Here is a 26,193-nt window from a genome sequence, read left to right as displayed (position 1 = left end):
AGAATGGCACACAGTGGGATTGTTGAGTACTCCCCTATGACCTCAAAGACTACATTAACTTCAAGTGATTTCCTCTTATTTTCTACCAAATTTGCTTGGACAGAATAGTGACAGAGACACTATTATTGTAATTAATAGGGCTGGAGTACTTGATATTGTCATAATTAATTAAGGTTGAAGCTCATCTCAAGAAACGAGTACTAGTGAACTGGCATTAAAAAGAAAAAAAATCTACTTTATGAAAGAAACCTCTAAATGTAAAAGCTGCTTTATGCTTTGAATGCATTATAGAGAAATTTAGTTTACAAACATACTGGTCAGTTTAAAGCAAGTGGAAACAATCCTTCAGTTAAAAAATGGAACTTTGCACTTACCAACTAGGAATTATTCTTCCTTTTTAAGTTTTAATTGCAAAATATATGAGATGTGACATAATCTGGTAAATAATTTATAGTACTCAATAGCAGTCCTGTGGCTAAAGTGAGCAATTCCAACCAATATTCTCATGCTGTAAACACAGCTCAGTCCACACTCTGCTCCCTACTATGCCATGTAGTTACTGTTTTATATTGTACTAGTGCTGGTTTATTTATCTCATTTAAGTACTGGAATGCAAAAAAGTTTATTTCTAAGGAGACAGAGTGCCTTGCTGCCTCTTTCTAGCATGCAACATCACTTCTGCAGCTGGACTGTTGGAACCAACTCCCTCACCGTCTGTCACAGAAGCCGAATGTGCAATGTTCATTCCTTTAAAGAAATCCCTAAATTGCAATGCAAAAATGCCAGCTGGAAAGGGGGAAAGCCACTTGCTTTGTCTTTAACTGGAGCAGCAAGGACTGAACTTTGACACAGCATCTTCAGCTCTGGGCTCTGCTGTGTGCTCTGTAACTGGCAGGTTTTAAAGCTCATGGTACCCCAGAACCTCTGAAGCACAGAACACTAAGGTACAGTGTGTTTCTGTAGCCTTTTAAACTATTTTTTAAGTAGCTAAAGCTCTTGTTTCCTTGGATTGCTATATCTGTGATCAGTTAAACATCATGTGAAATGGGCGTGACAGCTATGAAATGTACTCTCAGTGTTCAGGTTTAAACCTGTCCATCTCTTCTTGGTGATCAGGAAACTGATATTTAGAGGGAGACTTTACTCCTTTAAGGAGAACAAATCAAACTTTCTGAACTATAAAGAAAGGTGAATTTGATTAACATTTGCATTTATTAGCATTTATATTTATTAAATTCAGAGTGTTTCTCTATATCCTGACTTTTAAAAGGACTTTTGTAAGACTGTTTCCTCGAACGTGGTTTACATACCAGTTATTACATTTTACTTACCTGTGTCTTGTGTCTCTATTCCTGGAAAGGCAGATTGGTTCAGGTTTAAAAGGAAAGAGAAAGACAAGGAATGTTAGTCCCTGACAGAACTGTGCTCTTTGCCTGACTGCTCACAGACCTGTATCCCACTAACAAAATACTGTTTATCCTCTTACTCGGTATTTCTTTCTCTCAAAATGTTTCCTTTGCGCTGCCCACACATCGCCAAGTGAATTCTGAACCATCAGCACACAGAATCATCACCAGAAATGTTAGCTAGGTGGATGTTAAATAAGACAAATTTCATGTATTAATGTCCAAAATCTTTCCTGCCTTCCCCTGTGTACCTCAAAGGGAAAGGGAAACTGAGGTGATAATTACAGGGGAGTCATTAAGGGCAGCCCAGGCTCAGCCTCTGGCATGTCTGAGATGCCAGGTTTGCTCCTGCCTGCTTGAACTGAGCTCCATCCTCTGCTCATGAGAGGATTAATTGCATTAACTGTAAACATGGTAAGTCACAGTGCTTTGACTTTACATGATACTCTGCATGTTTGCTGTGGAATTATGCAGCTTTCTTCAAAAATATGCATCATGATATATTTTAACTATTGGAGAAAATGTATGGAAAACCTCACAGGAAGAAAAATCAGCTTTATTAATTCTGCAATTATTCATTATGCAAGACCTGTTCAACAGACCACTTAAAACATCCTATTTAAGTGATAACTACAAGTAGGTGTAAGTTTTCTGGTAAGTTGGTTTGATAGTTGATAACATACATGGCCTCAAAGCAACTACATGTGGCTATTTCATCAAGTCCCAAGAGATAAAAGCTCACCCTAGTTTTTACAGGCATATCACAGCCAGGATTATGCACACTGATCAGAGAAAGCCAATTATTTTTTTACCTTAATTCTAATATACCAATGGAATTTCCAGAGGGGAAGATCCGTCTGACATAATTGAAATCCCCAATATAGACACTTCCATCAGGCCCAGAAGCAAGTGCAACTGGGGCAAAGAGTTTGCTGTTGAGGGCAAGCCCATTGCAGTTGGAGCAAGAGACACTCCTCTGGTGCCCATTGCCCATCACAGTGGAGATGACTGGAGGCTGCTGGGAAATGAACATGTTTTCCCCGTTTCCTTTGTGCACAATTCCTAAAGGGAGGGGAGGGAAGAAAACAGAGACAAAATAAGCAAATGAATGGCATTTAAACTATTCTGCAGGTTTGGATTACAAAATCCTCTAGAAAACCAGATTACCTAAATAGCAACAAACATCTGATATTTTAAAGTCGCAGGGTTCCCCTAATCTTTTCCAGTTTTGTTCATCATTTTGCTAACTGTCACCATTTTGTTCAGCAGTGGCTAGTGGCTATTTTAAAGCCAACATCAGGAGGAAAACTCATGGTTGGTTAATGCTCTAACAAATTGACTGCTAATTGCAGTGCTATCTGATTTCTTGGGGATTACTGCTTTAATATTCATTTTATTCATAAATTTTTATTAGGTAGCAGAGGAATTTCTTAGGCAGTTTGAATATTTAATTAAAGGAGATTAATAGCAGGACTACTCTGCATTTTTCACAAAAGAGCACCAAGTGGCAGTACAAAATCAATATTCAAATTCAGCTGTGAGTCCTTCATGGTATATGAAAATCGTGCCAAGTGCAGCAAAGCCAAGTGAAGAGTCAAGGAGCAATTGTGAAGCACCAGTGTCTTCCCAGCAATATCCTACCGTCTGCCATAAAGGCTAGAACAGTTTATTCTAGCACTGCTCTGCAGCATACACTGTTTAAAGTCTTCCCAATTACTAGGTAGGTGATACCAGAACTAGTACAAAGATGTGTTTTCTCAAGCTGACAGCTATAGTGTTTATTTTAAGTAACAATGTGGTAATATATTTAAGAAGTATCATTGAAATGACACGTTATTCCAAGAATTTGGCTATTGCAAACAGATCTTTTAGATCCTAGTCCAAAATTTCTTATTTCCCTTGAAAGGCCCAGCACTTCATCAGAACATTGACTCTATTAAAGGAACAAACACAAGGGAATTTACTTTCTGGAGGACTCCTGCTGGGAAATGAGAATATTCTAGACACTGTAGGAAGTACATGTTGAGACATGTCTGAGTTTTCCCAAAGTACAGCAAATGTATTTATGTATTGTCTCTACCAACTTCTTTTAAAACTATTTTTTGTGACTTTCAGGTAAATCTGAAGATAAAATTCACCTTGGAAATTACTGAATGTTGCCAAAGCTATTTTGAAGGGAATTATATTAAAAAAATATCTAGGAACAATAGAGGACAGAATGCACAGATTTGTTTGAATGATGGCTAAAAAAAAGGCATCCTGGAAATATTCCAGTAAAATAAATGGCAATATTCTCTCTTATGCCGGGGATAAAAATACTATGAAATGAAGATGCTGCCCTTTGTCTGAAATTACAATGTTAAGGTAATCTTTCAACATCCTCTAAAAAATGCCAGTAAATAATTAGGGCTCTGGAGAATATGTTTTGCTGTCAATAAATGTGTGTGCTTAATATCAGGCTTGAGAGCTGCTGCTTTAATTTCAGTTGATGCTCTGTTCCACTGGGGTTGAAATTACCTTAAAGCATAAAGTTCCTCTAAAACTACTCCTCCTTGCACCAGATAAATAAAATGGAATCAGTCCACTTTTCCATCAGAAAAAAAATTTAATTCAAATAACACCCTGAAAAATTGGTTAATACCACATTCATTTGTATTCATGAGACACAGGTGTCTTTAAAAGACATCAGTGTAGGAGCTAATACTTACAGTATCTGTTTTCTTCTTGATTATGAGAAATGCCCTGGTGATCTTCCAAACTGACAAAAACCTTGGTACCAGAAAACATTAAACTGTAATCATGTCACAAATTAAAAAGTGATCAAACCTCCAAACTGGAGAGGAAAAGAAAGTAGGAAAACAGCAGAGGAGTACAGCTGAGAACAGGATGTGATCCTTTGTTAACCTAACAGCCAGACTGATGCTAAACTGCATACATTTAAAAGAACTGAGCTTCCAGTGACAGCCCCATTGGAACAGTATTTGTTATTTCACATCAATTCTGCTGGAATCAGGCAGAATTTTTTTTCTTTCTTTTTGTAAATCCTTACATCTGTCAGTAGAACACAGTTTTCACTTGCTAAGGTTTCTGCATGTCAATACATGTACTTCCACATTACTATGAAAGGCAAGTCTGTAAAATTGCATCTATTTCTTGTAACTCAGTTTATTTTGTAACTTCTCAAAATTGAGCAACCTTCATGGGGAGGGAAAGAAGCATATCTATCCTGGCTCTGAGCAGAAATGTTGTGCACAGTAGCAGACCTACTGGGCAACCAGGCTTAACAGCTGAAGTTAGATATAAGCTCTTCAGGACTAGTAAATCGAGCAAAATGCTTCTACTTTTAGTTTGAAAATAAAATTGCAATTTGCAGTAGAGCATGTTATATTCCAATGATGTTTCTGTAGTTAATCCAGTGGCAGTGTTTCAAAATCATAAAAGTTTCATCCTTCTAAAAAGAGCAGTTCTTCATACATACAGAGGAGATGCTTTAATTAAAAAGTGAAAAATCTTAATATATTCATACTCAAGCAGGCTACTCAATGCTTTTCATATCTGTCTTGGTGGCATGGAGAGAAGTCTAAAATACATAATTCTAGTCTGAATCATATTCTTGTCCTTATTTAAAGCCCATGTTATATATCTGAAATGGAAGTGCAGTTCACTTGTTTTTAGGTAAGACCAGAAGCACACTAGTTATTTTTATCCTTTTGGTTACCACAGTTCATTATTTTGTTTTGTTGCTTTAATATGAATGAACCTACAGGCTGGTCTGGTAGGTGTGCACCAGCTTTGTTATAGTAATTGTTTTTCTGCCCTTAGCTGTTTTTCTAGCTTCTGTACATGAGCCAGGTGTGGGTGCCCAAAGCCTGTAACAGTCCTGAGGAAGCCCTGGCACACCCCTGAGCCTGGGCTTTGCCACCTCGCTGGAGATGCTCTGACATGCAAACTGCAAGCAGAACAGCCCCTGGATTTCAAGTCAGATGTCCTTATGCCCTCTCCTTCCCTCCTGTGTCTGCAGGTGATGGGTAAAGGTGTTTGGCAGCTTTCCCTGCCTTCACCTTTGATGGTGCCCAGCACAGGGGGAACACGTGAGGAAGAGGAGCAGCTGCAGGAAGCTGCACATTCCCCATCAGTGCAGTGGGCACAGCCCAGCTGATCTGAGAGGAGGTGGCCTGGAGCTGACAGCTCAGGGCTCTCTGGCATTCTCAGGCACACAGCTGAGATGGGGACAGGAAGCAATTTGTCACCACACTCCTCGTGCTCAGGAGAGCAATGGCTTAGCCCAGCTTGGATTATAATTGTGTACTTTACAAAATCTCAGAACATGTTAGTGCCTATGGGGTGAATTGTGGTAGTAACCACTGCAGTTATCAGACAGTCATATAAATTAGAGTTACTGCCAGCAATTTAGTCTTGAAATTAAACTATGCAAGTGGTAAATTGGCACTAAGGAGCAGACTATGGGACTCACAGTTGGGGGCTCAGCTGACTGAGGTCAGATTTCTCTTTGTTAAATGTCAATAGCTGGCATTTAAAAGAGACAATCTATACAAACCAATAAGACAGGGAATGAAAGAACTGCTGTTTAAAATGTCAAACTATTTTAAATCAAAACAGAAATCCAGATAATTTACAAACTAAATCTGACCTTTTGTATTTGGAATATTTATACTGTAGCTGTGCATTCAGCAACAGAACTTGTAAAACTTGAGAGCCATACATCTGTGCATGCATCTTTTTATCAACAGAAATTTGCAGATGGAAATAGATTTTATTGGACTGACTCTCAGCTGGAGCAAATTGAGAGAACTTTTCTGAATCCAATACTCTGTTGACTTATAAAGTGCTAAAATATGACCTCAAGTTTCTCCTCTCCTGGACGAGATATCAGTTTATTGGCAAAACCATATATAGTTACCATAACTTATCTACAAGAATTGTTTTAATAATTCAGCCCCACTAGTTCCTGATCACAGATGGTCATAGAGGAAAAGAAATCTCCCCAGGTGTAAAATAAAAGCACTGGGAAAAAAATATTCAAGCCTCCATGCCTGAAGAATATCTCTGCAGGGTTAATGTTATGACACCAAAAGCATTTACAGTTTGTTTTACTAATGGTTTGAAATGTGTTGGATTGCTTTTACTGAGGAGGGAGTTACTGTGCTTCTGCACACAGTGGGAGCCACAAAAACTGTACAGGGACTGGCAGTGTGGGATTGGAAGTGCTGCTCCATGATCAAGCAGGGTTTGTCTGCCTGGGGCTGTGGCTGCAACAAACTGGTGGCAGCCATAGGATGAATCAGGGGTGAAGACACTTCACTGGGAATGTAACACACTACAGACTGACCTGAAATGTGGCACTTCTATACCAGCTGGGTGAGAATGAACCCAAATTAGTTTGCCCTTTTCCCATCTGAATGACCACAATGTGTTAACAATTGCAAGAGTCAGTGATATTAATGTCTAAACCCTGAGAGCTAGAACATTCAAAATATCCTTTCACATGGCATTTACAGTTCAGCTCTTAATACATGAGGGTGCACCTTCAAAGAGGATTACACACTAGGAAGTGTAACACTTAAAATCTGAACAATTAATTCCTTTAAAATTTGCATTCTCCTTCTGTGTGGGCAGTTAATAAAGGAGGGACTTACCACTTTGTGGATTTAATACGTGGTGTTTGTTTATAGACCAGCCACCCAGATTTGAAGCATCCATTTCAAAGCCTTGAAGGATTACTGTTCTCTTCTCCCACAGAATAAAATCAGGACATGTTTCATATTCATATCCCACCGACACTGCAAACAAATAATTAAAGATCTCTCAGTCTACCTTTTCCTCTGTGAACTGCTAGGCACTTTTACATTCCAGGTTTTGATATTCATCTGTCAAGTAATGATGCCACTAATTTTCCTCTGCCTGATTGTTATTGTACGGTATTTTTTGAAAAAAGGGTTTAAAAAGATTATAATGTTATTACAGCTATAGTTACTACTGCTTCAAAGCAGAAAATAGTTTGTGGTATCAGTTATGGATTTCATAAGATTACAAATCTCCTCCAGTGACTCCTGACTTGATTGTTTATTGCATTTCTGCTAATTACCTGAATAACAGCTTAAATAGAAAGGAATCCATGCTAAAACAAATTGGTTTTAATTTGTTTGCAGACTATAAAAATTATAGTTAGGCAGAAATGGATTGACAAGCTGAACATTTCTAGAATTACTCATTTATCTTAACAAGCTTGCATATTACCAAAATACCTGATGAAAAATCTTGAATTTCCCTAAGGATGGTGGGTCTTGGGAACTCAAATTGATTACAATCCTTTTCCTTTAGTTTCCATAAAACAAAACAAAACTTCTACTTTTTGGTATTTCTAACATACCAAACTTTCAAAAAAATTATATATCTCTAACTTTACTAGATTTCAGTGAAATCCATTAATAAAGGAAGAAAAATTTTTTGACACCAAATTCCATAATTTGATCTAGGAAATACTGAAATAGTTCAATCTTTCCAAAATAGAAATGTTTAAAAAAAGATTTTAAAATAGAAAATAAAAAAAAAATTAAACATTTTTAATAGTTTCTTTTCACTTTTTCTATGTAACAGCTTTAGATATATTTTACTTTAACCATAAATAGTTTTAATACCACCTAAATTCCATTACTGTATACAACCAAAATATTTTGACCAGCTCTAACAGGGAACATTTCTGTTTGTAAGATAAATGTTTTATGGCAAACTGAAAGCTGTTCCTTACAGTAACAGCCCTAGAGCTCCTTCACCATTTTAGTAGAAAGAACCTGTTTTTGCAGCAGAACTCTGACTTGTAAAGATCACATTTCCTTAAGTACTGTAAATATGGTACATTTCAAACATTACAGGTTTCAGTTTGAGGGTCCAGCAGCCACTTGGTCCAATTCCTCTGTTACAGGAGCTCTTACAACCAACACCAGCAAAGCTTTTGGGTTCACTCTGAGCTGAGAGCCCAAGAAAGGGCAGGGAACTTCCAGGGCAGCCACATCCTGTGCTGGCATGAGTCAGAAGGGTTCAGTAACCAAGCACACTATTTTCTAGGTGTTAATGCAGAGAGAAGATAAAGGGCAGATTTTTCCTCTGAAGCAACCTCACATTTGCCACCTACACATGAAAATTTTTCCTCCGTTCATGTGCTTAACACATTCAATCCTGGGTCAGCTGTGATTGTCCTTCAACACAGCCCTCAGCCTGGCTCAGGGACCCATCAGGGACACACAGCTGCACAGTTAGCAGCTCCTGGGAGGGACCGTGCTGAGAGCTGGGCAAGGGAGGGATAACAATTTACAGAGCCTGGAATCTGGGCCCATGGATCCACTGGGGCATCGTTACCAGGGTTGGAGCTAACTCTGTAAACCTCAGTTTTCCCTGCCTACATCTGACGTTTCTGAGCTGCCAAATACTCTCCAGGGGTTGTATCACCCCCTTAGAAGTTCACTGCTCCCTGCTCTCTTACTGTGCATAGCTGTCATTTTGTCCCCTCTCATCAGTGAGACACATATGGACTACACTCTGTGTGTCTACAACCAGGTTTCTATGTGAATTTACCCGTATTTATGAAAGACACCTATGCTCTGTGCTCCAAAAAGAAATATCTCTGTGATCTTAGACCAGGGTTCTCCTGATCCATCTAACTGGAAGTCCTGGTGTTACTCCCATGAAAACTTCCTATCAGTCATTTTGCAAGCCAAGTAATCAAGGCAAAGCATAACACTGGTAAAGTCAGTAGGATGATTACAGTGCCAAGTGAGAAGTATTCTGTTAGGCACAGGTTTTGAGAAATGTAATTTTGTAACTGAAACTAAAATCTTGGCCAGCTTACCCTCGTTGTGGGTAGTTACTTTCTGGTCCAATTAATTTATAGCAGATTTGAGGTGACTGAGATTTCACTGTATAAATGTGAACTTGAGTAACTATGGCTTTAGATTTTAAGAGTCAGCAAGTAGTGTTCCTTGCAGTCTCAAAATGGATTTCAAAAGATCTACTGACCATCTGTATCAAAACCCAATTCTTTTCATACAACTAGTAAGAATAATCAGTGCCAGACCTAGAGCTTAAGACATAAAAGACACAATTAACCAGGACAGTAACCTCGACTTCAACCTCCCCTGAAATATTTGTACTTATCTGCATCCATCTTCTTTCGACAATGAATAAAATGCAACCACAGCACCAGGTAGGGCTGCTGGAGAGCTCATTTATGCTCATCCCCAAGAGAGTTCATCCTTTCAGTCCCCTCAGTGCTGCTGTGTGGGATGCAGGGATTTGCACGAGTCTCTATGGAGTTCACAGGAGCATTTATTGAGGATTTGACTGAAATCCTTTTCCTGTGTTAGATTACAAGGGGACATAGACTTTACCCCCAAACTTTTATGTGTCAATATTCACATGATGCTTATTGGTTCAGAATAAAAAATGCTGCTTTGTCATCTCAGTTGTTACTCTGAGAAAATGGCCTCTTTTGGGGACTGGACACATGCCAGCAAACATTTCTCCAGCAAGTTTAAACAGAACCATTTGCATGCAGAAATATGCTCAGAAAGTCTTGTTTTCTGTAACTGGTTATGTGATCAGTGCTGTCAATAACCCCAAAGAAAAATATAGACGTTTATAGTATTCAGAAAACCAAAAGCAGATGGTTATAATCCTGAGTTCTAAGACTTCAACCTGCTCCAATTTTATTTAATTAAAATGAAAACTGAACAGAATGCATTATTAAATATTAGTAATATACTGACAAAAGAAATTATTTTGACAAAAATTCATATAATGCATGCAGATAAAGGTCCCTGAGTAACCACAGTGTGTCAAATTAAATAAAGCTTTATTGGAATCTAACAAAGCATGCGAGTAATGCACTTAAAATATCAAGATTTTTGCTTCTATTTTGAAAGAAGCATAATTAACCTAACTTTAAGGAAAAGAAAAAAAAATTAAGCACCAATTAAATAATTTAATAGCTGTTACCCAGCACTATTGTGCAAGCTTTATTCATATTTAAACACATGAAGCTCATCTACTCCTAATTTGGGAAACTAACTACAGTATCATTTCATGAGATGCTATGTATTAGAATTAAAATGTTTTAAATTCTGGCTATGTACTGGACTTCCCAATCATTAGAGGACTCTTAGATGATGCAGTGAGAGCAGTGTAGTCAACTGCTCCCTCTCAAACATGAGACAGTGACAGCCTCTGGATACAGGGCACACACAGCTGTGCTGAGGAAAGGCCCAGGTGGCACCTGTGACCCACCTGGTCCTGCCTGATCACCCATGGCAATGCCAAAGGGGAAGCTGGAATATTTTTTATTTGTGGATTTGCACAAATATGTGCCAACAACTCACCTGATACCTTCCTTTGCTGCAAAAACAAAAGGAACTGGTATCAGCAATGGGACAAGGCTGGATTTGCCCTCTCACAGGGTCTCTTGTATCTCAAGAGGCTGAGAAGGGCACTGCTGTTCCTTGCCACACACCACACATGGGATGTTCAGAACCTTGGTGTCAGTGCCAGCACCTGACTGACCTCAGGAAAAAGTTGGGGAGTCAGTCTTCTGAGGTTGGAGTTTGGGCTCCTTTAGGCCAATGCAGTATGTGAGCTACAGCTGGAATGAGAAGACCTGAGCTTCTGCATGAGCATTCATAGCAGATCAGGAAACTAATGAAGCCAAAAATGTATCACTTATTCCTTGGTTGCTTCAGTTTTCAGCTGAATTTGTTCCTGATCTGGCTCATTTCATGATCAAATGGATGTGAGTGGTGGCCCAAGGGTAAGGAGAGAACGTGGGACTGTCCCTGTAGGCAGCAGCTTGTGTTGTGTGGGGTCAAGGAGACAGCAGGACCACAGCTCTAGGAAAACCTTCATCTGACCTTTTCCTTAGCATATTGCATTATGTAATCACACTGCACAGCTTGGTCTCATAACCCATCATGGACATCCCTGTCTGTCTATGCCTGCATCATTCTCAGGGAAGAAATGCCAAGGAAAATGCTGAAATGCTCATTTTCCCCACTGCCTCCCCACAGAGCCACGTCCCAGACCACCTGTCTGGGAGCACACAGCAACACTGACACACACCAGAGCCCTGGGAGCTGCAGAGCCTGGCTGGCACCTTTTGCCTCTGCACAGGCCACTCTTCATGGACAACACAACAGGTCCTGAAGGAAGCTCCTGGCTGCCCCTCAGAACAGCATTTCAATGTGGAATGAAGCAGATTCCTTGAGAGGGTGCACAGCTCTGTCACCCCTGCTACTCTTGCCTGACAGCCTGATGTGCCAGTGCTGCTGCTTATTATTGCCCTAAAAAAAAGAAAACAGAACTGCTACCAAAGTGAATGGGGTTGATTCACAATTCTAAGCTTTGCTTGTAAAGTAAGGAATTCTAATACAAAGCATCTATCAGTCCATTAAACAACATAACATCAAATTGAATTAAAAAATAGAAAGCCCTTACAAAAACAAATAATGAAATTAATGAAAAAAAAATGCTGGCTAAATAAAATGTGTTTGCACAGACAGCACTTTTGTAGCAATTCTCAGAATAGCCTGTGCTGCTTGCTGAACAAAGCCTATGAAACATGATGATTTTTGGATAAACATCTTTAAACAACAAATCAATTAGTTTCAACTATTGGGGACATGAAACGTAGTAAGAAAAGATGCCCAAAAGTTAGAATTTTGCAAACCCTAAGTGGAAATGACATTTTAAATGTCACAGTCAAAAAATGACAGAAACAATGACACACCAAAGGTCATATTCAGAGTAACATTCAAAAACAGAGACAGCTGAATATAATGCCATTAGTACATAACCATTCTCTGAGGGAAAAAGGAATTTTCAAATTGATTAAATTAGAAAGATGACATTGGAAGAACAAGAAAATATATGTTCTTGGGAAATCATACAAGTCACTTCAGTGACTTTAGCTAAAGAGGCATTTGATTTAAAAGAATGTCGGAGCAGCAACAAAATTTATCTGCCATATTTTCCTGGCTTGATGTATGTGAGTGCTTCTGCTTACATCAAGGTGATTGTACATACCCATTGCCTCAGCCAGACCAGAAACCTTCTGTCCATATATATCTGTCTTATTCCAGGCAAACGTGTACACCAAATTGGCTGCAGCAGGAAACCATTTCTGAAGCAGACGACCTTCAACAGCAACGATCAGATGGACTTTGGCCATTCCAGAAGGGATGGCTGTGTGTGTCAGAATAATGCGCAGCAAAGTTTTATACCCCGGTGTCCGACTGCTGAGATAACTGAGCTTCACAAAACTTGATGGAATTGCGATTTCCTCTTGGACCACCTTGGAAAAAAACACATCATTGTATCTACAGCCAAGAAAAATGCAAAAATTGTAACACTAAGACAAGGTAATTATTTCACGTTTCACAATTATGATGTGAACACAGCACCATTGAAACAACTGGGTTTATTTCAGCAATGCAGTAGTCAGGGACACGACAAAATGTCCAACATCAGACCCTGCTCTTCCTCTGATGCTTTATTCTTATCTACTGGGGAGCAAATACTGCATCCATGCACATATATTCTTACATATAAGCTGCACAGCTTTACCTTGTCTTTATACTTGGTTTACTTAATAAGCGCTCTTAACTGGAATACAATAAATTTTTTTTAAATATTCACACGCCTTCTATCATATACATTGTGATGTAAAGATACTATCTTGCTTTGGAGACAATAACTTTAACTTGGGGAGTGTTAAGAAAGAAAAAAAACCTTCCTGCTAAACCATCTGTGCAGTTAGGCCAAGCTCCAGCAAGAAGAGGCACGGTGTATAAAGGAGCAGCATTAGGAACCAGCAAGCTAATGGGAAGACACAGCAGTGAGGATCAAACAGCCTGAGCAACAGAGTCACCCTGCTCACAGGTAAGTCCCCAGGGAGTGCAAGTGCACTCAAATCCCAGGGCCCTGCTCTCAGTGCTGCTGTCTGAACCACCTGGATTAAAGCAAGCTTGGATATGCCCACTGCGGGCTGGTACCGATTCCCACTGCAGTGGAGATGAGCCCTCAGCCACACGAGGACTGCAAAGGCTCTGAGCTTGTTAGGTGAAAAAAGAAATTTGTTCTTGACCTTTTGAATGATGTGGGCCTTGGAGGTACAAAAAGGGATTTAGCTCCTGAGAGAAAAGAGCTGTTCTGGGACAGACTGTGAGGAAGAACAGGCAAGAGACAAGAACAGCTTCTTGGAGGATGCTACCACAGTCACTCAAAAGCCACCTGAAAACTAGACTGTGCTTAACAAGGTTAATGATGTTTGTGCATTTCTGTACTAAAGAATAAACCTGTCACAATGTTAAATTCATCACGCTTGGAAAAAGACAAACTCTTTTGTTTATATTTTCCAGTTTTAAAATTTTCCTTATTTAACAATAGATTACTTCACTTTCAACCAATTTTATTTACACACTGCAACAGTATCACTGTCACAGCATTGCTGCAGTACAGCTGGAGGCCTGCCAGCACTTGTCGTTTCAACATATGAAATGTAGTGTTGCCAGGGAAATCCTGCTCCCTTTATTGTTCCTGATTTGCAGAGTTCCCCTTCTTTCCTGCTGACATCCCAGCTGCCCTCTCTGTCATGCATCTGACATTCCTTTTCATTTTTTAATAAAAAAGTAGGAAGGAATACTCACACATTAATACATGCTAATGTAGCTCTGTCTCCTATTATTCTCAGTTAATTTTTGCTCAATTCCCAGAACCATACAATGAAACTCAACACTATGAAACCTCCAATGACAAAAAAAAAAAGGAAAGAACTGGGGAGTGGTTTCTGAGTAGACTGCATCTTTGAGTACCCCACTGTTCAAAAAAGACCATGGCATACCTCATGTGGAGCACTGTGACCCAGTTTTTTCTTACTAGTGTGCAGCACTTATTCTTAATTTATGTTCATTAGTTTCACTTAGTACATTCTGTGAAGCAATGCTATGACCATCAACTGGATGAAGCATGATAACAGTTATGGAGGTGTTTAGACATAATTCAGTTCAAGCAGAGGTGTCTCATATGTAGAATAAAGTAGCAACACTTTTATGAGGCTACAGGTACCCCCCAAAGTATCTTCCAGGCTTGCTTAGTGAAATTAAAAGAGAACTCAGAAGAGGTCATACTCTTTAAAATCTAAGTGTTCAAACAACATACTAAAAATTAAGGGCTTTAATATGACCTGAGCTGTGTTTTGTTGTGTGCTTGACTCTCAAATGTCTTTTAAGTCCCAAGTAAAACAACAGTTACTCACAACGTTAATTAGAAATTACTTTAAACACTTAAGAGAGAGTCCAGAAAAAATATATTGAAATTTAAAAAAGAAGTCCTAAAGATCATGTTAAAATTGCTCTCTACCTTGGCAATAAGTAATTAAAGTAATAAAACCCAAGAATCTGACATAAAGCTGTGAATGGATGAAACACCCCTAGGAACGTTCAAAGCATCATGTCTCACATTGATGTTTGGAAGTTGTACAGTTCATCTGTAACTAGGAATGGTTTTGTGCTTCACTACCAACAAATCAGGATTTCAATAATAATTCATATTAGCATTCCCCACTTTCTTCTACTTGAAGGTAAGAAATAAAATACTTTTAAATATTAAAAGTAAAGAAAGAATAGAGACAACAGAATCTTGTTAAACAGTGCCAAAGAGATGCATTGGTGCTATTCTGCCAAGTGAGTGGCATTACAGCAGTTACTGGCTCACTATCTTTGAAGATTGTCTAAACCTGGTTCTGCAACAGACCAAACTGTTAATTTAGAAGTCTTTTCATTACCTGTAGTTCTGGAATAACAGTTCCTCTTTCAGGACAGGACCCTCCAAATGCTGTCAAGGGGGAAGGGAGTACAATTGGATTTGGACTGATAAAACTACTGATGTCACAGGATGGTGTGTCCGACTCTGTTCTTTGCATTACAACTTTGTCTACAATGATAAATCTATTCCAAGGCAACCAAAGTGTTCTTTTTTCAGATAAGAAAGGAGATCTGTCAAAAACTAGAGTGACAGAGATTCCTCCAACAGCCACAAGGTCAAAACTGAAAAAGAAAAAATAAATAGTTTTGTTTCTTTTTGTTTTTCTTTTAAATCACATTACCACACCTTTCAATGCATCACAAAAACTATGTTCGTTATTACAGCTCTTAATTTAGTATGTGAAACCATTCAAGTGCACATTCCCTGTATCCACAAAGAAGCTTTACCTCTGTGTGCTTTCTCCCTGTATGCATCAACACCAAGACACAGAATTTCACTGTTACTTGGCCTCTCTCCCCTCTATTTATCTACTAGCATCAATACCAGCGAGCCATCTGTAACAGAACTATCAACCCAGTTGTTTTGGTTTATATGAAAAGACATTCCTATCTCAGAAAAAGGATGCCACTCATCATCTGTGCAGGAAGAGCATGCAGAATAAGAAGGCTTAAAGCCTGTTAGGCCTTAACTCTATTAACATAACCCTTTCCCTTCTTCTAAAAGCACCAGGAGGAAAAGGTTGAGCACACTGAGCATATGACCTCCCTGCACAGGATATGAAATTTTTGTGAAGGATGGTGATTAATTGCACTGAGAACTGATGAGCTCTTGAACACAAGGAGGGTGATCCTCTGGGAACTAACTGTGAAGAACCTTTGGCACATCTGGGCTGCAAAACAGTGGGATATAGAAGGTATGATGTACAGTCTCAGTTTCCAGAGTTTCTGACATCCAGAGTCAGGCAACACAAGGTAATATGTAAATAGCTACTTCACTCTCTGTATTACTGAATGCATCTACTATGGAGGTTTTGATGGTAACAAACTGTGATAAGAAGTCAGACTTAATTATGCATATCTCATCACATTTCCCAAATGACACCGATTACATTCACAGCAAAATACAGGTAGCATATTTTAATGCAACAACTTTATCCAGGCTAGTGTAAGGAGGAAATGATAATTACTAACTTTCAGTAGTGTGATTTGAAAGTCAATAAACCCAGGTGAAATAAATATGCACACTCCTTGCTTCTATAAATTGGCAAAGCCAAACAAAAAAAATAATTGTGGAAACAGTGACAAATTGCACCACTTTTTCCCTGCTGGAAGACAGCTTCAGATTTCTTGTAATTCACAATCCAGCAAGAAAGATGAAGTCTTAAACTGCCCTTAAGAGCTTAATTGAAGTTCAGGAGCAAGTCATGACCCTATTGCAAATGGATGGCCAGCCCTGGAGTGCAATATAGAATATATTGAAACCTCACCTGCTTTGAGAACTGAACTTAGACCTGTGAGGGTGGGGAAGAAGGGGAAGCCAGGGCTGGTTATGGAGCAGCAATTTAACCATCTGTCTTTGGAAAAAGTCTGCTCCCACTTTTCCTTGTATGCCTCAGGTGATCAACTAAAGGATTTGACTTCACTGACACCTCAATAAACTACTCGGATGATTCACACTTTACAACAAAAAAAAAAAATGCAGAAGACAGGATATTTCCTGGAAAACCTGACTTGTAAAAATATTCCAATGTCAAGAAGGTACTGTTACAGCAGACCTGGCACATTTTGACTCCAGGAGTTTGAATGTCACTGTAGTTTTGTTGCAGTTTAGGCTTTTTTCTTCTCTTTCTTTGGTCCCTTCTCTACAGAGAGCTCCAATCAACTATGCTCCCAGAGCAGACGGCCAGATGTCATCCTCAAGCCACACTGTGAACTGTGATGTCTATGAAAATTCTGTACATGAATAGAAGTTGGCAGATGGCCTTAACCACACAAACCTAAACCAGTGGAGGATAATACATGAAAGCCTGACCTGCCATCCTGTCGGCTGATGGTGTATCCATACTCATTGTGGTGCAGGAAACTGACGTTCACTCCAACCAAAGGTGTTCCGTCGATTGCTACAACCTGGCCTCGGATGACACACGCCCGTCTGCAACAAGAAGAGTAGAAGGCAACAAGTTACAAACATGAGGAGGGTGAGAAAGACATCGATTGCAGAAACTGGGCTGTGCTTTGCTCCCAAACAGACAGAACCACCACTCTGATATCAGAATGACTGCTGATTTTTGGAAGAGAAGTCATACAAGCCCAAAACATTAATTTGAAAAAGCATTCTCTCATAAGGACGACACACAGACTCTCCCATGAACTATTGGTATGAGGAGAATATGTTCCTGTTTCCTCACATATTTTAGGGTACTATTTGCTCTGCCACTGAATGGCACTGCAAAGGTTTCACTGATAGTGTGATTTAGCTGGCTGCAGCTCTAGGGAGTGATGGTTTGTGAAAGGAGAGAATGAAACCTCATTCTCCGCTGCTAGGTATAGGGCATTGCTGTCTATTAGAAAAAAGCTGAACTAATGTGATAAGGCAGCAGTGAGATGCACGGGCTTCACCGAACTTCAGAAAGTTATACAGGTAAATTCACAGGGTGCCTAATCAAGTGTAACATACATTTTTCTCCATCCCCCATCACATGTGATGTTATTCTGAATTCCCTCCGGGATGCATTGACTTGCACCCACTTTCCACTTTATCCTCACATTCCAGTGAAGAGGGTGGAACATGGCAGCACAGCAGAAGACATCAAAGTCAATGGACAGGAAAGTGAACTCATTACTAAGTGTGTCTAATCAGAGGCTAACAGGATCACAGAGTCATAGAAAATGAGAGCTGAAAGGAAATACAAGACTTTATCTTGTCCACTCCTTTGCCTCGGGTTAGATCAACTATGCCTACATCAGTCCAGACAGATGCTTGTCTAACTCTATAAGCTCACCAAGTTACCCATTCCAATGCCTCTGCATGAGTGCTCTACTCATGGTAAGTTCTGTCCAATTTGAACTTCCACTGCTGTACTTTCAGACCATTGCTTTCACCTTAGTCACAGAAATGGTGAAGAAATTACTCTTTTTCTTAGCTTTAGCCTTTTACCTTTCTGAATAAAGAAACATACAGCAATCAAGTCTCCTAAGGATGAGAAATAAGACATAAAATATCCTTATGATGTAGATTAGGACCCAGTGGGATTTTCTAAGGGTTTACACAGTTACATTTTACTGAAATTCCCCCCGGGAATTTTGCTCTGGGCTGTCAGCTACACCACACCTCCACTGGCTGAACCAACCCAGATCCTGGAAACTCATGGAACTACTGCAGTTATTTCCTGGAACTGCAGTTTGAGATAATGAAGTGAACAGTGTATGCAGAAGTCTTTTGCTAACATTAAGACATTTAGGGTCAAAACCAACGCAATACTTATAAAGTGAACTGGCATTAATTACTCGATATAAATGACAAGCATAAATGTAGGCATTGTTATGTTTCTTTCTCAACTTGAAAATTTGTGGCAAACCTCAACAGACACATCCACTGCACAGTGAATATGTGATCTAAAGGAAAAAACTTAATAGCTCCTCAGGCAAAAATAATTTAGGAGTCTACGTATGAATTTTAAAAATATACCTAGAGAGATTAATTGACCATGATCCAATGAAATCATATGCAGAAATTGGAGAACATAAATTTCTGAAAATTTTGACTTGCTTCTTAAGATCCCATTCTCCCAAGCCACTAACAGGACACTGATTTATCACCATGATATCATCAAACCCGTCTGACTATGACTTGAGAAAACACAACTGGTAAAAATTAACCTCTTTGCCACTACAGCATTCACCACAGTTGCTAATAGGAATTCCATGCTCCCAGGCCATGAAAAGATGCTGATAAATCCTAGAGGAATGGGAGATGCTGCATTACTGCTAATATGCAAAACAAGAGTTCTGACTTATCACCTGTTTTGTTTCCTACATGAAGTAAATGGTTTGTGGCTCTATTTGTGGCCCAAAATCTGCTGCTCCACTGAAGGCAATTGAGCTCCTGTTTGTCTCAACAGACTCACTCAAAAGAACATAGCCAGGTCCAATTACTCTGATTTCTTAGAGCAAAAAAATACTTGTTTATATTATTTTCCTGTATTTCTAACATAACAGATTTGCATTTTCTTTTCTAATACCTTTATTAATGCACTCCATATATTTACAACACACTTTGGTGTGAGAGTGAGACCCCTGGGAGTAATCACTTTTAACTGCATTAATCTTGCACTCCTGTTTGTTCATTCCACACAGACCTGTCTTCTGACACTACTCTGTCCTCATATTTTATCACTCAGATTTGTACGACAAAAGCTCATCAAAATCTCCATCCATGGTCTTTCTTTCCTTTACTTATTCACTTTACTTTCCATTATTCTTAAATAATATTAAGAGACTTATATTTCAACATTCTCCATTTTATAAATCATATTTTACAAGCCACACATATTTATGGTATGTGATAAAGACACATAAACCTCATTATTCTCCATTTATCTGTACTGAATTGTCTTTCTAATCTCTTAGATTTTAAATGTCCTAAGCCTGCCTCTGTGCTCCTACATTTGTCCTCATTATTTAATGTCTCTTTATGACCTACTCTGAGTTGAAGAGTCTTCTCTGGCCTCTTTTTGAATTACCAGAACCTACTAAATCTTTGACTAAGCATTTGATCAGAATTAGCTTTAATTCTGGCAGTTACTGCAGCTATGAAAACATTTTTCACTTCCTTCATGACCAGCACGAGTCTCCAAGGCTCAGGAGGTAACCAAGAGCCCCAGCTTGCAGCCAGTTCCCCCTTGGCAGCTGACAGAGCAGACCCCACGTCCCCAGGCATGCTGGCAGGCAGGTTCCCTGCAGCTCTGCTGCTCACAGAACACCTCACTCAGTTCCTTCCCTTACAGAGCTTTTAGAGCATGTTCCCTGCAGCTCTGCTGCTCAGAGCACACCTCAGTTCCTTCCCTTACAGAGCTTTTAGAGCATGTTCCCTGCAGTGATGTCCCTTCACAGTCAGCTGCCACTTCACGCTTCCTTGCTTCAACATCCATCCTCTTCCCAGATGAGCTGGAGGCCTTGCTACCACTCACTGCTTCTCTTCATTTGAGCAGAGAAACCTCTAAAGATCATGATGTCTCCTCAATGCACTGTACTTTCTGCCTCTAAGACTTATTCCACACTCTTGTGACTGCCCTGCTTTGCTTTCTCATGGGGGATAACTTGTACTATCTGTCCAACAGCCACCTATTTGTGATGATTGCATAAGCTCAGACCTAAGGCTTTCCAAGTTGTTTTAACTTGAAAGTCAGTGCAAAAATGTCTTTTCTAATTTGGTGAAGCTGGGCAAGAACATGCCCCTGATAAGCTGCCTTAGTGTTTTCAAATGCATTAAAAATGTTCCCAGTCCCCTGGCAAGCTGCACTAAATCTGCAACTCCAGAGGGATCAGTTGGCTTTTTGAGAGAAAGCTGAGATTCCCACAGGTTGCAGGTGGCCTAAAAGTAAAATTCCTCTGTCAATGCTTCATGGGTCACTCCACGAGCAACTGAGGAACTCACTACTCTTCACTACTCTGTGGATCTCAGATCTCTGCTGTCAGGCAGTTTGTTTGACATCTCTAATGTAAAATATGAACAGAAGTTTAAATTTCAGATGTATTTTCAGTACTTGTGAAGTATTTTATTATTTTACCGCCATTCTGCCTTGCTCTGCTGCTACTTACCTGCTATTTTTTTGCATGTTAAGTTTCCAATAATCACCTCAGGCTGAGACGTTAGGCTCAGATATGGAACTCTATCAAGCAGCTTGTGAATTTGCAAGTGTCACATTACCAGAAGATGTCATTTACTATATTACATTTCTGATTAAAATCTTCAATGAGAGAAATGAAGCTGAAGGCTAGTGAGGTACATTCGTTTCCTCCTGCTGACAATGTTGCTGTAAGCAGCATTTGAAGGGTAATTAATTCAGTACCATACACTGGACCCTTTTCGTGGGCAATTTACAGTGAGTCAAAGAGCTTGCCTGCAGCATGCATTAAAACAAAAAAAACCTCAGCAAACAAACAAGCTAAAAACCTTCCTGAGAACAGAAGTTGACAAAAACATTATAATCTGCTACACCCTGCTACATGCAGTAGGTTAAAACCATGCCTGATGTAAGCAAGTACATTTCCATTTATCCAGAACGCCTCTAATCTGCCTTTCAGCATGCCACAGTTCAAGTGGGAGTTTGTAAAAACCCAACGTATATGACGCAGATTTGACATAACAGAAAGTTAAATGTTTTCCAAACATGTAGCCCCTTAAGATTATTTTTGGTGTAGTATTTAGCCATGGCTCAAGCAACATCCTGACTGTACTGTAAAGGCCAAATGATTAAATATTAGACCTAACCTGAAGTCCAAGATGCAAATGCAGAGGGAGAGATGTCTCAGCAGCTGTCAGAACAACTAGTTTTACTATTTCAGATTATTTGGAAAATTCCAGGATATGGCAGAGACCAAACACATCCAAGTATGAAGGACAGAGATAGTCTTTACTATTTTTGATAGCTTTCCAAGATCTAATCAACATCATTTTGTCTCCAGCCAGATTCATGCAAACATCACCCATACTAGAGTTCCACTGACCTGTGGTACAGTAAAACACTGTGCAATGTCATTTGAATCAGAAGACTGAAAACACTGGGTAGATGACTCTTCCTTAATGCTCCTAATGGCCTCAGAGATGTCTTGTAAAGGGAAATGAAAAAAAAAAAAAAGGCAGATAGGGCTTTGCAAAATTGGAGCACCAGTGGGAATGGATGGCAGTACTCTGAAATAAATACATGCCACTATTCCATCCAGTCCTTCCAACTTTTCATGCTGAACCACCAATGCTATAAAATCAGTGCCATTGCAGGCAGCCATGAGTTAATATCATCTGCCTAGACACAACCTTTTTAGCAACAGTCCAAAGGAGATTAAAGCCCCTCAAGCATTCTTTGCAGATAGGCTGGATCACAGATTTCTGATATTTTTTTAGTGTAGCAGCAGTTGTCTTTCTATATTTTTTTCAGTAATCTTAATTCCCAGGAGAAGAACCGACGCAAGATGACAGTCAGATTGGCAATGTCAGAGGAAGATTTCTGAACAGAAGCACCACAGTTTAGCTATTGCCTCTTTCCAAAACCCTGCTTATCTCTCATCCTTGAGTAAAATTCTGGCAGTTTTTAATAACATTTAACTTCTGGATGAACAATATTTCAACAGCCTGGAAGACTCAAGGATCAAGCAAAGTGTGGACTGAGGAACCCTTTGGGGTGCCCAGTACATTGCAGATTGATGTTGACAAACCTCAGGAGACACAGCACAGCACGAGTCTCCAGGCACTGCCCTGACTCCTAAGATGCAGCCACCCCCATCTGAATCTCAATGACCTTCTCAAAGCAGCTATGAATTTTTCTACAGTGGGAGGAAATGGTATCTGGGGTGTCAGTGATACACCAATTCCAGCAGAGTCCTACTCCTCAGTGGCAGGAAGTCAGAAGCCATGGTGAGGGTGGGCTGCTGCTCCCACAAGGAACTTCACTACTCTTCAGTCTTCAAAGGCATGGCAGGTAACAGAGTAAAGAAATGAAATACTCAGAAACAGCTTTTAAATCCAAGTTAAATCCCATCAATGATAGCTTTAAAAGATCAATTCCTTATATCTATAAAAGCACGTTGATGGGATTATGTACAATCTGGCTGCTAACATTTGCAGTGTCACAGAACACTGTGCAGGCAACTTGAGCACTCACCTCCTCTTTGGAAACTCCCCACTGTGAGGCATTTTGATGAGGAAAATTTTTCAGTGGCGAATTTTGGTTTAAACTGCACACAGAGCCAGCCAAGGACCCTGGCCCAAGTACAGTGGCCTCATTCATAAGTGCAACAGTCCAGGAGACCCACTAGTGGCAGGTGGGTGCTTCTCATGCAGTTCATCTTCATGGCCTATTGCTCTACATATTTATAACATCCTGTTACATTATTGATAGTGATTAAATGTTTAGGTATTTCAGATCAATAATGACTGTTTACAAATCTACTTTATTAAAAATTAATGCTGAAGAAAAAAGTGCACTGAATTTGTGTGCAGGATTGCGTTGAGGTCGTAAACTAAGTGCTGTGTAGTGTGAAAATAAAAAATTCTTATATGCTTATTACTGGAACATGGTTTATCTAGTGCAGAGGCCTAGTTGACAGGGTAACAGTCAGGTGATGTGGATGATTTGTGGATCTCTTTGTCAGCATGTAAGTTATAGCTTCCCAAGTGAACTGCAGCATAAAAACTTATATGCCCCTTTACTTCAAATGTTCAAGAAAATATGTGTTACCAGGCTTTCTGAGCAAGTAAGTGCCCTTTTCCTGCTGCACAGTTCCTTCCTGTTAAAGGGCAAAGCCAATCTCACAAACACTCAGGGATCACTCCACTCTTTGCATGATAACCTGCAGCACAAAGTAGTAAACTCCACACTGCTTCATAAAGGTGTAGCAAAACCAAGGAAGTTTTTAAATTATGTAACACATAATAAATTAATTGCACTGTAAATACTGATCAAATTGTACTGGGCAGAAATGTGACTGAAGACAGCAGATGTGAATCCAATTTGTCCTTCTGGATCCTGCCATTACATATGCACAGTGGGAAGGGTTGAACTTCCTCTGCTGATTTTACAAGTATGAAACAACTTACCTTCCAGAACAGCCAGTCTTGTTAATAAGAGCAGTAGAGTGTGTTGGTGGGACACTTCCACCAATCAGACAATTAACACAAGATTCTCAGCTGTTGGGACTTGAAAGTTTGCTATCCTCCTAAATATTTTATGAGCAATGGCGAAAAATTTTCAGCTACCCAGGTATCCCCAATTTTTTCCTGGTTAAATAATTAAATTGCAATTCTCAATATTCAGAAAAGTCTTTCATTTAAAAGAAGACTCACCTGCTCTCAAAGGAGACATCTCCTGGGATTACATGAGTGCTTTCCTTCCCAATAAGGAACCTGATTCGATCATAGAAGAGCCTTGGAGGATGCTGAGAGAAGGGTGGTTGGCTGTGCTGGATAAGGTCAAGGGGATCAGGTGAACCCTGGCAGAGAGGACTTGAGTAACAATTGCTTTGCTGACAACAGTCAGGGTCTACACAGTCTGTCAAGCCATCTAAAATGGAAAGAATGGAAACTTCAGGAAATTGAGCAGTTCTGAGAATAAGCACATTTATTATCAGAGAGCAGCACATTTATTATCAGAGAGCACAGGAGGGATGTAATCAATGTGAAGGCATGCTGATTATGACACAGTCACATTCAATAAAGCATGCTTAGTCCAGGAGTGTTATTTGTCTGTCATTAACACTGTATCACCTCACCAAATCCCCACTCGGTAAGAAGAAAACAGAACCTATAACTAAGTGAAAAGGGAAGAGCAGCACAGTCTTCCCTGCAGACCAGGCAGAAGAAAGGCACTACATTTCACCTGTCAGTGCAATGTGATCCACACTGTGCAGCTGCTCCCTCTAACAGCCCTTTATTGTCAGCACTGCCTGGTCACCCCAGGTGGGACATCCACTCACTAACTAGACCCCAGTAACGAGGTCAGAAATTTACCCAATTCTCCTAAGTGTCCCCACTGCAGTAAAAAAATGTATTTTTTTATAGTTGTCTAACTTCTGTTTTAAGCCTTACAATAGTTTTACAAGTGGTTTAGGATATTTGCTTTTCATTTATTGGTTGCAATACCAGAATGATCCAGGAAGGGCGTAATTGTAACTACACTCCTGCAGCTGATACATGAATACACACCCAGATTCAGGCTCTATCCCAGTGACCAGACAGTTAGAATCCTCTCTACAGATGTTTGCACCATGAAAGCAAATTTGGAAAGTGAAAATAAAGCTACTTCTCCTCTGTCCATTTTCAAGTATGAAAAATAGAAGAAATAATAGATTTTTTCAGAAATCTACATTTCTTCATGAACAAACTTGCAGCAACACTTTTGGGTGAAATTAAGTTACTTAAATATCTAAAGCTTAAGATGAAAATTGAAGCACTGAAGTGCATCTAAATTAAACACCTAAATAAAACTTAAAATTGGGCTGTTGACATTTAATTGTTTCTATCAGCAGCTTAGATGTCCAAATTGGCTAAATTACATACTCAGTCAGAAACAGATTTAATAGGAGATGGTAAAATGTCCAACAATCTTCTTCAACATCCACTTTATGACTTAGCAGCTGCAGTGTTCCTTGCATCTAAAGCAAGATAAAGGTGTTTTATCCTTCAACAAAGACACTTTGTATTTCTAACAAGGTTGGTCTGAATAAATGCAGAGTTGTCACATCAAAGTATGGATCTTATTTGTGTTGAAATTGGAATGCTATAGGATCAACATACTGTTGATATTTTCAGATATTTTGTTGATACTGTCAGATATTTTCACTTCATGTTTTGGCTTTCTATGTTCTGTTTGTACCAACACTTTGAAGTCTATCAAACTGCACTTCAGGGGTGCTGGAGGGAGCAGGGGAGCTCCTGGAGTTTTGTTGTTGACTTTAATGGGTGCAAGACCAATCCCCAGCCAAGCAGCTGCTGCTTTCTCAACAGAGCTCTGTGTGAATGCTCAGTAAATGGCAGCATAAAACATTCACTTTGAAAAGAAAGCAAAAGCCCTTCTACAGAACAAACATATATAATGAAATAGGCTTTCCTGGCATCTGAAAATCCTTGCCTGACCTAGAGCAAGATAATTGCTTGGCTAAGCAAAAAAATATTAACAAATCTATCCTCTGCAACTGGGAAATCAGATAGAACATGCTAGTTTTTGTAAAGATGAGCCAAGGGCAAC

The 26,193-nt window shown here is 39.5% G+C and overlaps 1 protein-coding gene across 1 annotated transcript in view; it reads right to left on the bottom strand.

The window, feature by feature from the left end:
• The window catches only part of TENM1 (teneurin transmembrane protein 1), a 776,438-nt gene that overhangs the window by 60,157 nt on the left and 690,088 nt on the right, over positions 1-26,193 (bottom strand). Inside the window, exons 18-24 of the mRNA XM_066559708.1 lie at positions 24,294-24,510; positions 17,265-17,384; positions 15,253-15,514; positions 12,495-12,762; positions 7,064-7,207; positions 2,219-2,468; positions 1,332-1,352 (exon numbers count right to left, since the gene is read on the bottom strand). Of these exons, the coding sequence (XP_066415805.1) occupies positions 1,332-1,352; positions 2,219-2,468; positions 7,064-7,207; positions 12,495-12,762; positions 15,253-15,514; positions 17,265-17,384; positions 24,294-24,510 (1,282 nt within the window). The remainder of the gene's footprint in view (positions 1-1,331; positions 1,353-2,218; positions 2,469-7,063; positions 7,208-12,494; positions 12,763-15,252; positions 15,515-17,264; positions 17,385-24,293; positions 24,511-26,193) is intronic.

This window comes from Molothrus aeneus, chromosome 14 (assembly GCF_037042795.1).
Source record: "Molothrus aeneus isolate 106 chromosome 14, BPBGC_Maene_1.0, whole genome shotgun sequence".
NCBI lineage: Eukaryota > Metazoa > Chordata > Aves > Passeriformes > Icteridae > Molothrus > Molothrus aeneus.
This window is presented reverse-complemented; position numbering and strand designations above follow the sequence as displayed.